Source organism: Triticum dicoccoides, chromosome 5A, assembly GCF_002162155.2.
Source record: "Triticum dicoccoides isolate Atlit2015 ecotype Zavitan chromosome 5A, WEW_v2.0, whole genome shotgun sequence".
In the NCBI taxonomy this organism is placed as follows: Eukaryota; Viridiplantae; Streptophyta; class Magnoliopsida; order Poales; family Poaceae; genus Triticum; species Triticum dicoccoides.
This window is the reverse complement of record NC_041388.1, coordinates 704,933,668-704,947,821: the sequence shown is the minus strand read 5'-3', so window position 1 is coordinate 704,947,821 and position 14,154 is coordinate 704,933,668. Positions and strand designations below refer to the sequence as shown.

The 14,154-nt window shown below is 43.7% G+C and overlaps 3 protein-coding genes across 3 annotated transcripts; all 3 read left to right on the top strand.

Moving 5' to 3' along the window:
- The first annotated feature begins 1,823 nt into the window (after positions 1 to 1,823).
- LOC119304333 (germin-like protein 8-5) lies at positions 1,824 to 2,880 on the top strand. The gene is made up of 2 exons (XM_037581510.1): positions 1,824 to 1,995; positions 2,135 to 2,880. Exons 1-2 carry the CDS (start codon positions 1,875 to 1,877, stop codon positions 2,701 to 2,703), a joined length of 690 nt encoding a protein of 229 aa, XP_037437407.1. The 5' UTR covers positions 1,824 to 1,874; the 3' UTR covers positions 2,704 to 2,880.
- A 3,095-nt stretch (positions 2,881 to 5,975) lies between these two features.
- Positions 5,976 to 6,951, top strand: LOC119298550 (germin-like protein 8-5). The gene is made up of 2 exons (XM_037575908.1): positions 5,976 to 6,143; positions 6,278 to 6,951. The coding sequence occupies exons 1-2, from the start codon at positions 6,023 to 6,025 to the stop codon at positions 6,844 to 6,846; spliced, it is 690 nt and encodes a 229-aa protein (XP_037431805.1). The 5' UTR covers positions 5,976 to 6,022; the 3' UTR covers positions 6,847 to 6,951.
- Positions 6,952 to 12,857: 5,906 nt separating this feature from the next.
- LOC119298549 (germin-like protein 8-11) lies at positions 12,858 to 13,913 on the top strand. The gene is made up of 2 exons (XM_037575907.1): positions 12,858 to 13,029; positions 13,153 to 13,913. The coding sequence occupies exons 1-2, from the start codon at positions 12,909 to 12,911 to the stop codon at positions 13,719 to 13,721; spliced, it is 690 nt and encodes a 229-aa protein (XP_037431804.1). The 5' UTR covers positions 12,858 to 12,908; the 3' UTR covers positions 13,722 to 13,913.
- The last annotated feature ends 241 nt before the right edge of the window (positions 13,914 to 14,154 follow it).

Here is a 14,154-nt window from a genome sequence, read left to right as displayed (position 1 = left end):
TTGATGGGGTTATCCTCCTCTTTCTAAAAAGAAAACTGATTGACGTGATGCTAGCAGGGGCAGCTGCAAAATAGCAGGTGTATTATGTGGATTCATGCATGGATCAACGCGCCTTGATTTCTTCCGCTTGTTGCCACAGTCCGCTACCTACTGTGTCATCTTATGCTGCTGGATTTCATGACAAATAATCTATTGGCAAATCTACAATTTCATAGACTTTTTCTTTTTCTTTTGAAAAGGGACAATTTCATTGTTTGAAATGCTCGATCGCACACATCATATAGCAATTTCTGGAGGAACATGTGTAGTAGTCACTCCACGTCTTTAGAAGCCCACGCATGAGTTGGTGACTTTCTGTCATCCTACAGCTAGAAAACGATTGGCTTACATGACTTGGCTTTATTAATAAATGTCTGTCTGCATCGTAGTGATGTAGAGACAGGGGTTTATCCTCCTTTAAAAAAAACATGACTTGGTTTTTCTTAGCTGCTCTTTGACTGACCTCGTGCTCAGCAGTTCTTACAATGACCAAGTATATCATAATTCTCATTTTCCCTGGTTGTCGTCGGCTTGGTCCTTTGCGCATCTCGGAAGACTCACACTCCACATAGCTAAGCCCCTAGTTTCAAACAGGTCGAATAGTCTTAGTTTTTCTCTTTAGATCTTAAATTCTTAAGGACGTAGAACATTTAGAGACCCATTTAGAGATCTAGAACATTTAGAGATCAATTTATTTTCCATGCATAATTCCTATTTTATGCAATTGTGTATAATGCAAACGTTTCTTGAGTTTAAATTCCTAAGGATCCAGAACATTTAGTGATCAATTTATTTTCCATGCATAATTGCTATTTTACTGCAGTGCAAGGTCACTCAAATGACACACTTTTGTCTGTGCAGAGAAATAACCTACCTGCTGTCTGGCAGTACCTCGAGACGTTTGCTATACTTATTTACTTAAAATTTCTAACACTGGTAGTGAGAGCTCCTGTATGTCAATGCTTTTTGACCTGTGTGAGTGTGTGACCAGTACACTACACAATTCTGTAGATGTCAGTAGAATCTTTTTGTCTGTAACTGCTGACCATTCTGATATTACTTGCTGGCTGAAGATCATCTTGTTGATATTTTCATGATAACTGGATGCGACAAAAAATGCACATTTAGTGAGATGTCTTTCCGTTTAGATCTGTATATTTATACATCTCCTCTTTGCAGGCACTAACTTCATATGTTTCTATAGCAGCAAACGTGATCCTTCATTTAATAAGAAGATGTTAACTACTCTGGCTCTCCATCGTCCATTAATGTCGTTGCTTCTTCCTGAAAGTAATCAACCACTTGGAGAGAAATTTGACCAGGCAACTGTATATCTGGTTGACGTGATCATGACAGGGGCTGTTACATATAGTAGTGGTATTAGGTGCGTTAATGCATGGATCCACGTGCCACGATTTCTTCCTTGTTTGACACAATCAAAATTATTACTCACAGTAATTATTACTAAGAGGTGCATCAGATGGAGTACCTTTCAAAAAAAAATTCAGATGGAGTACCTTAATTTGCTTCTTTGTTTATTAAAGAGAAAAAAGTGTCGCTTTGGCATCTCAAAAGGGAACTTTGATTATAGTATATCAAAGATTTGAATTGGCTGACCATGTCCGAAAAGTTCATGCAGAATAATCTAGTGGGCAGCCAAAGACAATTTCTATCCGTTGATTGGTTCCACTTGACTATGTCCATTGCTCACGAGTTTGCACTGCTCGCCACGCCTATATAAACACATACATCCCTGCATATTGGAAGCATCACTCACCCAACAAATACAACAGGAATACACAAGAGAAAAGAAGACCCAAAGGAGCTGAAATCAAATGGCATCCTCCCCTTCTTTCCTTCTCCTCGCTGCTCTTCTTGCCTTGGTCTCATGGCAGGCCGTTGCATCCCATCCTGGCCCGCTCCAGGACTTTTGTGTCGCCGACATGCAATCACCAGGTACTGCTTACTTCATGCTTTCCTGTCCCGCTATCACCAAATACATATGTTGAAATAAATTTCTGAAAATTATATGCATGTTAAAACGGCTTTCTAGTAATACCTAAGCTTACCCTCTACATCTCTTCTATGCACCCAGTGCGTGTCAATGGATTTGTTTGCAAGAACCCGATGGAGGTCAATGCTGATGACTTCTTCAAGGCAGCCGCCCTTGACAAGCCTAGGGTGACCAACAAGGTTGGCTCCAACGTCACCTTGATCAATGTCATGCAGATTGCCGGACTCAACACCCTCGGCATCTCAATCGCGCGCATCGACTATGCTCCCTTGGGCCAGAACCCACCACATACGCACCCCCGCGCCACTGAGATCCTCACAGTGCTCGAGGGGACACTATACGTTGGCTTTGTCACATCCAACCTGCCCGCCCCAGCCAGAAACAAGTTCTTCTCGAAGGTGCTCAACAAAGGTGATGTGTTTGTCTTCCCCGTGGGGCTCATCCACTTCCAATTCAACCCCAACCCCCATCAGCCCGCCGTTGCAATTGCCGCGCTCAGCAGCCAGAACCCAGGGGCTATCACAATTGCCAATGCAGTGTTTGGGTCAGACCCACCAATATCCGATGATGTTCTTGCCAAGGCGTTTCAGGTGGAAAAGAATACAATAGACTGGCTCCAGGCTCAGTTCTGGGAGAACAACCACAACTAAGTGAAAGGTTGGCTGATTACACAGAAGACCAGTGCGCAAATTAAGGACATGTTTGAGTTTCTAGATATGTATCCTAATCTATAAAATAAATGGAGCATATGCCATTCCATTCCGTGTCTGTAATGAGTGAATGTACTTCTACCTTCAGAATAATTGACAATATCGTTGTTTATCACACGGATATGATCTCATATTATTTTTTTGGTTCTAATGTGTCGTATTTCTCATAAATATTTTTGGTTCTTTTCCCCTTGTTCCGAAATAATAGATGGTTACGTAAAAAAGAAAGAATACATGATTATCTGGTAATCCAGTATATGTTTGATCCTAGGGTTGAACACCTAGGATTATCTTATAATACATGAGAAGTATGCGATGGTTGGAGCCCGATTGTTCTCAGGATTTAAATGTGAAAGTTGAATGTGCAAAGGTTGCAGCCTGGAATCGTTGTTCTGCTGTCTCGCTTTCTGGTGCATGCAATAAGAAATTTACGGTTCCCGCATGTAATATTTTAGCTTCCTTTTGGTTCAAACTCTTGTAAGTTCGATTGACAGTTGCTTTAATTGAAATTTCATGAGGTGTCCCGTTTTATCAAAATACTTATGTGTATTATTTTTCTTTTTCTTAAGTTGAGAACTAAAAATATGATCTTTACTAAGTGTTAGAAACTTGGCACACCGGACACCAGGTTCCAAAAATTAGGTCCAGCATACATACAAAAAACATGCATAAATACACAAAAGAAACGATTATTACCTAAACCGCCCAAAAATGAATATTATATGAGTTGTTTCTTTGTAACAAGCCTGTCATAGAAGAATTTTATCACAAAACGGACTTCGGCCGCTTGGCTGAACAATAAATGGTGTTGAGCAAATCATCATACAAGATGATTAAAGAAAGCGTGGCAAACCAAGCCAAACACGCTGAGAGGAAGCACAAGAGAGGGTGGACCACCTGAAGACTCAAGCAGGACCGACGACGACATTCAACCACACACCACCTGGAAGAAACATTGGACTTTCTCGCGCCGAGACCATCTAACTTCTCTTAGCAAGACGATGTTAACTACGCTTACTAAGATCACGTGAATTGTTTCTTCTCTCTACCATCATTGTTTATGCGTGCGTGTCTTCGTCCTCATTGACACAATCCTTTAACTACTGCGTCAACCTGCAACCTTAATTTTTTTATATCACTAGGTGACTCATATTGCCTAGTTTCTCTGTTTATTTTTCCTGGAGGATGGTAAGATATTCCATTATATCTCCAACCGTGCTTTCTAATCATATGTATGTTAAGCTGCTAACACACATCTATAAACGTATAAGTACGTGTATGTCCTTTTTATCCCATGCCATATCTTGTGCACAGTTTTGTTCATGACAAATCCGGTGACAAATATATAGTTCGATTATGTTAGTGGCCACAGCTTGAAAAGCTTGGTTGCACGCATTCTGAAGCAACTTAAAAGAAGGGAGAGTGGATAAATCTAAGCAGATGACATTGTCTAGGTAGAAAACGATTGCTTTGCATCACTTGTCTTTTCTCAACTCCTCCTTGACCTCGTGCGCACCAGTTCTCACCATGACCAAGTATGTGATATCTAATAAACTATGGTGATGGGTCGTGACTTTTCGTGGAACCAACCCTCCATGCATTGTGCCGACTTGGGTGAGATGGATAAATAATCGTAATTACTACTCAGACATACACCAGATGATGCAATAGCGCTTAGGCATATTAAAAGAAAACTTGAGAAGTTTGTGCAAAACTTTAATCAAAAGCCAATAGATGATTATATGTTAATGTGCTCAGAGGTTGCAATGTTCAAGTTGAATGTGCAAAAGTTGCTTCCAGGAGTCGTTCTTGTGGTCTGTCTTTCTCGTGCATCTAAGAAGTAGTCTACGCTTCCTTTGCTATGAAACTTGTTGTTGTGGTTGTCATTAGTTCTATTTTTCCTCATTGTTCTGTTTTAGCTTCCTTTGGGTTCAAAGTCTTGTAAGTTTGATTGATCATTCTCCAGAAAAACTATTGTAGATATCTGAGTCCCAAAAAAACAATTAATATTTGAGATGTTTCATTGTAATAAGCTTGTGATAGAAGCAATTAAATCATCTGGAAACTTTTTTTTCTATACTAAATCTGCCAACAGACACCTCCAATAAATTAATCTGTTTATGAGTGGCCGCTTGGCCTAGTCTAGTCATTCGATGCACTATTTACTCTAGCAAAAGAAGCAGGTGAGGTCTGGTGCCATGAAGCTAGTCAGGAAGGCTAGGTTTATACACTGAACTGGTCATGCATGATAAAACTCTTCGCTAGAAGATGTTAACTAGTCTTGCTTAGATCATATGGAAACTTCCTGCTCTCCATCGTCATGGCATTTGTATCATCTCTCCTTTTGGTTTGGTACTTCGTCCATTAATGTCGTTGCTTCTTCCTGTAAGTACTCAACCACTTCGAGAGACATCTGACCAAGTAAATATCGGATTGACATGATGATAACAAACAGGGGCTGCTACGAATCCGTTTACTACTCTGTCGTCTTATGTTGCTGGAATTTCATGACAAATCTATTGGCAAATATATAATTTCGTAGTTCCAAAAGCTAGATAGCACACATAATACTATATCAACTTGTGGAGCGAACAGGAGTAGTAGTCACTCTATATGTCTTTAGTAGTCATGCACCCATGTATCAGGCTCACGTAAGAGTAGGTAACTTTGTCTATGTCGGCATCAAGCTAGAAAATAATTGTTTGCCTTGTATAACTTGGCTTTTCTCAACTGCTCTCTTTGACTGATTTCGCGGGAACCAGTTCAGACTATGACCAGGTATATGATAGTATGATAGAAACACAGGATATTTAGATATATAATTAAACTTGTGGAATTCATTTGTTTCTCTTGCCGGATATTTCTTGTTTATAAACATTTTCCTTCATTAATAATGGCGACGGGTGGTGAATTTCCCTGGAATTAGCCCTGCATGCATTGTTGAGACTCGGGTTAAATGGAGAAACAATCATCGTTACTACTCAGTCGTACATCACATAGAGTTCCTTTCTCTATCTGTATACGCTGCATTGCTTCATTTGAAGGGAAAACATTTATGCAAAATAGTTTAATCAGCAGCCCGAGACCATTTCAATCTGTTGGTCGGTTCCACCTGACTATGTCTATTGCTCCCGAGTTCGCACACGCCTCACTGCGCCTATATAAACACATACAACCCCTGCATGCTCAAAGCATCACTCAGGCAACAAACACAAAGCGGAACACAAGAGAAAAGAAGAGCCCAAGAAACTAAACTCAAATGGCATCATCCTCTTCCATCCTTCTCTTTGCTGCTCTTCTTGCACTGGTCTCATGGCAGGCCACTGCCTCTGATCCTAGCCCACTCCAGGACTTTTGCGTCGCCGACCTGCATTCACCAGGTACTACGCACTTCATGGTTTCCTGTCATGTTATCACTAGATACGTATGTTGCAATCAGATTCTGAAAATTATATCCAAGAAAACGACTTTGTAAGATCTAACCTTAAATGTTACATCTCCTCTCTGCACCCAGTGCGTGTCAATGGGTTTGTTTGCAAGAACCCGATGGAAGTTAACGCAGACGACTTCTTCAAGGCAGCCAACCTCGAGAAGCCTAGGGTGACCAACAAGGTTGGATCCAACGTCACTTTGATCAACGTCATGCAGATTGCTGGACTCAACACCCTCGGCATCTCAATTGCGCGCATCGACTATGCTCCCTTGGGTCAGAACCCACCACATACGCACCCTCGCGCCACTGAGATCCTCACGGTGCTCGAGGGGACACTATATGTTGGCTTTGTCACATCCAACCAGCCCGCCCCCAACAGAAACAAGTTCCTTTCCAAGATGCTCAACGAAGGTGATGTGTTTGTCTTCCCTGTGGGGCTCATCCACTTCCAATTCAACCCCAACCCCCACCAGCCCGCTATTGCAATTGCCGCGCTCAGCAGCCAGAACCCAGGGGCTATCACAATTGCCAATGCAGTGTTTGGGTCGGACCCACCAATATCATATGATGTTCTTGCCAAGGCATTTCAGGTGGAAAGGAATACAATAGACTATCTCCAGGCTCAATTTTGGGAGAACAACCACAACTAAGTCAGACATTTGTTGATTACACAGAGGATTAGTGCATAAATCAAGGATTTGATTGAATATCTCGAGCATCCTTATATCTATAAAATAAATGGAGAATATGTCATGCCGCTGTGTGTCTGTAAGCCATGAATGTATTTCAATGTTATGAATAATCAACAATATCTTTTTTCATCACTCTGATATGATGCCGTATGCTATTTTGGTTATTATGTATCATATTTCCCATAACGAGCGAAAATTCAGGGTTCTTTTTCCCCTTCTCCGATACAATAGACGATTATCTAGTAATTTAATGTAAGTTTGCTGGTTTGGTTGAACACGTTGGGAAATTCCTCATATATAGTGCTTGTGTGCAATACATCTGTGGCACTATAATGTCTGCCATCGGTTATGACGAAAAAGGGGTTCCCCGCTTTATATTATATAAAGCAACCATCACCGCATTACAACCGTGTAGACCGATATAAACACACGCCACCACCGCACACAACACACACGCAAGACAAGATACAAAGGTGTCAGGCACTAACACACCACCCCACCGACTACCAAACTAACTACACATATGCGAAAAAGACCGTTTGGAGCCGATGGAGACCTCCACCATGAACCACAATGAAGAGGTGTGACCAACAACGATGAAGCCAGGACTCCAAAATGGTGTCTCCCAGAAGGGTACGACCACTGATAGCCGCCACCGCCCGATCATGTAGATCAACTTTTCATCCGGAGCATGATGAATGGAGCCAGAACGCCGCGACGAAGCCTACAAGAAGGATACGACGTCAATAGATGCTGCCACCATCGGCCAGTACACGGATTGGGCAAGTGATGCACCCCAGCGTTCACACCTCCGCCGCACCCTAGCTCCGCTAAACACCCGCAACCAAGCCACCCGCGTGGCCATGGCTGCCCGCTCGCACCTGAGATGCACACTCCGCCTACGAATGTCGCGCCTCCTGCCGCCAGGGCTGCCGCCCTGCATTCAAACCCCTACAAGACCAGCCAAAGCTTTCGTCTTTGGTCCAAAAGGCAGCCCCCAACCTACGGGGCCGAAGCATATGTCCCTCCTAGAACACCGCTGGAGCTATGGCAGCACGCACAGGCATGGAAAGGGGGACGAAGGGGAGACGACGTACGCATCCATGACCAGCACACCCTTGCACCGCCATCCCTCTCACAAACCTCCCCGCCGAGCACCCCATGTGCTGCCCCACCTCGGCGGACAACATAGCTCAATGCGCGAGACCACCAACGACACCCGACCACCGGCGAGGACAACCCCATGAAACGCCGGCATCGACCAAAACTGCTCACCGGGGATCCCACCTTCGAGCTCGCTGTTGTCCGCCGTCGGAGCAACCGAAGCTAACCAGCCCGCCCTTTGTTCTACTGCTGCTACGCCTCCACCACCACCACCAGAGGCCACGACGGGGGCAGCTGCCCGTAACTCGTGTCGTCCGGATCTAGATCTAGAAGCCTAGATCACCGTCGTCGCAAGCGCCCAGGCGCGCCCATCCACCAAGCTGCCAGGCAACTGGGCAGCAGGGTGCTGGAGCACAGCGTCCACCCACTATATTACCATGGCACACGGCCCCCGCCATGTTCTGGCTCAGGTCGCCGGCCCTCACCAGCCCCGCATGGGCAAGAAGAGCCAGAGGCCCACCGCCGGTGGAGATGGTTGGGCTTTGCCTGACCGCACCGTCAAGCGGCGGTGAGGGCCAGTGGGATTGAGGGTCCCCCCGGTCACCTCGTGGGAGGAGGGAGGAGGATTTCTCTTCCTAGTCATGTCTGCCATTGGTTATGACGCGTGGACAACCTAATTGACTAGAAGATGGACAAGGGGCCCACAAGCCCGGGGGTGCAGCCTAACCCCTGGTCCACCACCCAGGCTTGTGGGGCCCCTGCAGCTCCGTATGACATAATTCTTGTCCTATAAATTCCCAATATTCCCGACACCCTCAAAGAGACAAACAAAAGAATTTTATCGCCGCCGCAAGTCTTTGTTCCGAACCGATCCCATCTGGAGCCCAATTTTGGAGCTCTGTCGGAGGGGGAAACCGTTGGGGTGGCCATCTGCATAAACCTTGCTGCCTCCATGTTGATGTCTGAGTAGTTACTTCAGGATCTATGGTTCCATAGTAGCAGCTGGATGACTTCTTCTCTCTCTCTATCTCTCTTGGATCTTCAATACAATGATCTCCTCTAAGATCAATCCGATGTAATTCTTATGGTGTCTTTGTTGTGATCCGATGATTTGTGGATTTATGACCAGCTTGTTCATTGAATAGAATTGGAGTTTCTTTGTTGTATGATTAAGTAACTATGTGTACTTTTTGAGTTATTTGTCTTCCCTGGCCGAGATAGATGGGTAATTCTTCAGAGGGAGTGGTGCATAGTAGTAGGTTCAACCTCACGGTGATCTTGCCCAGTGACAAAAAGGGGGCAAAGGCACATGATTTGTTGTTGCTACTAAGGATAAAACAACGGGGATTGATCTTATTGCTACGTTTCTTTCTGTTGAGCTACATCATGTCATCTTGCTTATTGCGTTACTCTATTTCTTGCCAACTTAACACTGTGACATGCATGCTGGATAGCGGTCTTGGGGTGGGGTAATAGTAGTAGATGCAGATGGATTATGGTCTAATTTTCATGCACATGATGCCTATACAAGATTATGCCATGAATGATATTTATTTGTCAATTGCCCAACAATAATTTGTTTACTATGCCATTACCTGCTTTCGAGAGAGAAGTCACTAGTGAACCTATGGCACCCGGGTCCATTCTCTATTATTATTTGTGTTGCTCTATTGCTCTCTTTACTATTTTGCCATTTGACATATCATTGTCTATCACTATTTGCTTTTAACTTTGTAACTAGCAAGACGAGGGGATTAACAACCCCCTTGCCAAGTTGGGGGCAAGCATTTATTTTGTTTGTGTGCAGGTGATGCTTATCTTGCTAGCTTGTGGACTCCTACTGGTTCGATAAACCTTGGTTCTTAACTGAGGGAAATACTTTTTACTGTTGTGCTACATCACCCTTCCTATTATGGGATTAGCAGGGAACTGGTGTTGCATGAACTCATCTGTAAAGCATCGAGGGTGTGTAGCTCCTCAGACACTTGCAGTCGTGTGGCGTACGTCCGACATCGTTGTTGTGCAGTCGCAAGTGTAGTCGCACACATCGCCATTCTTTGCTAGCTACGCAAAATATCCTGTCTGTCTAGCAGGTGGGCATTGCCGAGACTTGTAGATTGGTCGATGTGGGGTTTCGGAGCTTAAGGGCCACTTCCCCTTGGGTTTGTATCTCGTGGTGGTCCGTGGTGGATTGACTCCACCTCGGGCTCCATGCGCCTCGAAGGCATAGTTTTCAGTGCCTATCTGTCGATCTCTGCACTAGGGAGGACGGTCGAGGCTTTCAACCCAGTTACGTTTTGAAAGCGTGTTGTCCTCGGTCTCCGCATCCATCTAGTCTATCAAGTTGCCATGGGGTAAGATCTGTTAGCACCAGTCTGTTCGAGCTTGTTCTCGGGCCTGCTCGGCCCTAAGGAGCTCGTTCCATATGTCGTTTAGCTCATCTTCTTCAGTCTTGAGATGTTGGGACTTCTTTTTGATGCTTTTGGTCGTACTAGCCAATCGCTTGCACATAGTTTTGAGCTGGGGTACCTCAAGGGGTAGCTCGAAAGCGTCATACTCATCGGGGCCAAGGTTTCCTTCCTCCTCATCCTCCAAATCATATTCTCCGTCGTTAGGGTCATCATCGTCCCCGTTGATCATGTCGTCGCCGTTGTTATTGCCGGCGCCATTGTCTAGTGTGTGGAATAACTATTTTCCCGTGTCTTTGTGGAAATTGGTTATCTGTGGGGGAGACAACAATTCATTGGACAATATGGAAACTAGGAACTCGGCTTGCTTTAATAAAAAAATCCTAGATGATCATGTTGTTGTATTCTAGAGCCTAATAGTTGGAGCATTTTGCAGAAACACGAGATGGGGGAAGGGTTGAAGAAAGGGTGTTAAAGATCAATCTGGTGATTCAGGAGGAGTATGCTTGAGGCCATGGTTGGAACCCGGTTGTGCTCAGGATTGTAGTGTGAAAACTTGAATGTGCAAAAGTTTCTTAGTAGAGTTGTTCTTGTGGTCACTCCCTTTCTGGTGCATGTGAGACTTAGTTTATTGCTCCTCCGCTGTGAACCTGCTCTTTTGGTTGCTGATAGCTCTATTTTCCTGCATGTCTTGTTTCAGCTTCTTTTTGGTTCCAATCTCTTGTAAATTTGATTAGCCGTTTGTTTAATGGAAATTGATGAGGAGACAAATTCTCTAAAAAAACTTATGATCGTTATTTTTTCTTCTTAAATTTAGAACTAGAAATATGATTTTTGCTACATTTCAGAAACTAGGCACACCAAACCAGGTTCCAGAAACCAGGTCCGACATATATAGACAGTATGCATAAATATACGAGAACAGATTATTATCTGAGTTGGCTCTTTGTAACAAGCTTGTGATAGAAGCATTTTATTTGTCTGATGGAAATATCTTGATCTTTTCCTTCACAAACCTACCAACGCGCACCTCTGACAAATTAATCAGTTTATGTGTGGCCACCCAGCCTAGTAACTGGATGCACTGTTTACACTAACAAAAGGGGGCTGGTGAGGTTTGGTGTCATGAACCTAGGTAGGAAGCCAACCGAGATTGTTAGATTTATGCACTGAACTGGTCATGATAAAAAATTTAGCACGAGGATGCTAACTACTCTTAGTAAGGTCGTCATCTCTCTCCTTTTGGTTAGGCAGATCCATTAATGTCGTCACCTCTTCCTGCACTCTTCCTGCAAATACTCAACTACTGCAAGAGAAATTTGCCCAAGCAAATACATATCTGACTACTGTGATGATAACAGGGCTGCTACATATGTCAATTATATTAGGTGGATTCGTGCATGGATCGACGCACGTCGATGTCTTCCTTGTCGGCACAATCCGCTAGCTACCGTGTTGTCTTATGTTGCTGGATTTCATGACAAATCTGTTGGAAAATATATATTTTGTTTATATTAGTGGTCATAGTTTGAAAAGATAGATTGCATATATTTTATAATAACTTCTGGATAGAACAGGTTGATAAAAGTCCTTGCAAGATGTTAACTAGTCTTGCTAAGATCATATGAAAATTTCCTGCTCTCCATCATCATGGCCTCTGTTTCCTCCTGAAAATACTCAACCACCTCGAGAGACATCTAACCAAGTAAATACCAGATTTGACGTGATGATAACGTACAGGGGCTGCTACATATAGCAGATGTATTAGGTGGATTCATGTGTGGATCGAGGCGCCTCGCTTTCTTCCTTCTTCACACACAATATGCCGTGTCGTCTTATGTTGCTGGGTTTCATGACAAATCTACAGGCAAATATATAATTTTATAGTTTGAAAACCTCGATTGCACACATTATTCTATATCAACTTCGGGAAAGAACAGGAGTAGTAGTCAGTTTATATCTCTTAAGAAGTCATGCAGGCACCCATGAATCAAGCCCACGCATGAGTACGTGACAATATTTGATGGCCTTACATGACTTGGCTTTTCTCAACTGCTCTTTAACTAACTTTGTGCATACACACCAGACCACCAGTTCAGATTCTGACCAAGTATGTGATACTGTATCTAATTAAAGTAGTGGAATTTCATTTGTTTATCTTGTCGCTGTTTCTTATCTTCAAAATAATTTCCTAAATGGCGACGGGTGGTGACTTTTCCTGGAACCAGCCCTGCATGCATTGTGGCGACTCAGGAGAAAGTTTCACATTGCTTCTTTGAAGGGAAAACGTGTCTTAAAGGGAACCTGTAAAGTTATGCAAAATAGTTTAATCAGCAGCCGGAGACCATTTCAATCTGTTGATCGGTTGCACTTGACTTTGTCTATTACTCACGAGTTCTGCGCCTATATAAACACATGCATCCCCTCCATGTTCAATCCATCGTCACTCACGCCACAAACAGAAATAGGAAGACGAGAGAACAGAAGAGCCAAAGACACTAAAACGAAATGGCATCCTCCTCTTTCTTTCTCCTCCTTGCTGCACTTCTTGCGTTAGTCTCATGGCAGGCCACTGCTTCTGATCCTAGCCCACTCCAGGACTTTTGTGTCGCCGACATGAATTCACCAGGTACTATCCGTTTTGTCATCATGTTTTCACCAAATACATATGTTGAAATCTATTTCTGGTAATTATATGTGAGTCGAAACAATGTAAAATCTGAGCTTACATGTACATCTCTTTTGCCCCCAGTCCGTGTCAATGGGTTTGTTTGCAAGAACCCGATGGAGGTCAATGCAGATGACTTCTTCAAGGCGGCCAACCTCGACAAGCCTAGGGTGCCCAACAAGGTTGGATCCAACGTCACTTTGATCAACGTCATGCAGATTGCTGGACTGAACACCCTCGGCATATCAATTGCGCGCATCGACTATGCTCCCTTGGGCCAAAACCCACCACATACGCACCCTCGCGCCACTGAGATCCTCACGGTGCTCGAGGGAACACTGTACGTTGGCTTTGTGACATCCAACCAGCCCGCCCCCAACAAAAACAAGTTCTTCTCCAAGGTGCTCAACAAAGGTGATGTGTTTGTCTTCCCCGTGGGGCTCATCCACTTCCAATTCAACCCCAACCCCCACCTGCCTGCTGTTGCAATTGCCGCGCTAAGCAGCCAGAACCCAGGGGCTATCACAATTGCCAATGCAGTGTTTGGGTCAGACCCACCAATATCAGATGATGTTCTTGCCAAGGCATTTCAGGTGGAAAAGAACACAATAGACTATCTCCAGGCTCAGTTCTGGGAGAACAACCACTACTAAGACAGACATTTGTTAATTACCCCGAAGACCAGTGCACAAGTGAAGGACATGGTTGAGTTCCTAGATATGCATCCTAATCTATAAAATAAATGGAGCATATGTCATTCCATTGTGTGTCTGTAATCAGTGAATGTTTTTCTACCTTCTGAATAATTGACAATATTATATTTGTCACACTAATATGATCTCATTTGCTTCTTTTGGAATCTGACGTGTCTTATTTATCATAACAAATTAAAATTCTAGGTTTATTTCCCCTTGTTATGAAATAATAGATTATTATATGATAATTAATTATATGTTTAATGCTGGGGTGAACACCTAGGATTTTCTTGCAATACATGTGAAGTATGCCATGGTTGGAACCCTGTTGTGCTCAGGATTGAATGTGAATGTTGAATTTGCAAAGGTTGCTTCCTGGAGTCGTTGTTGA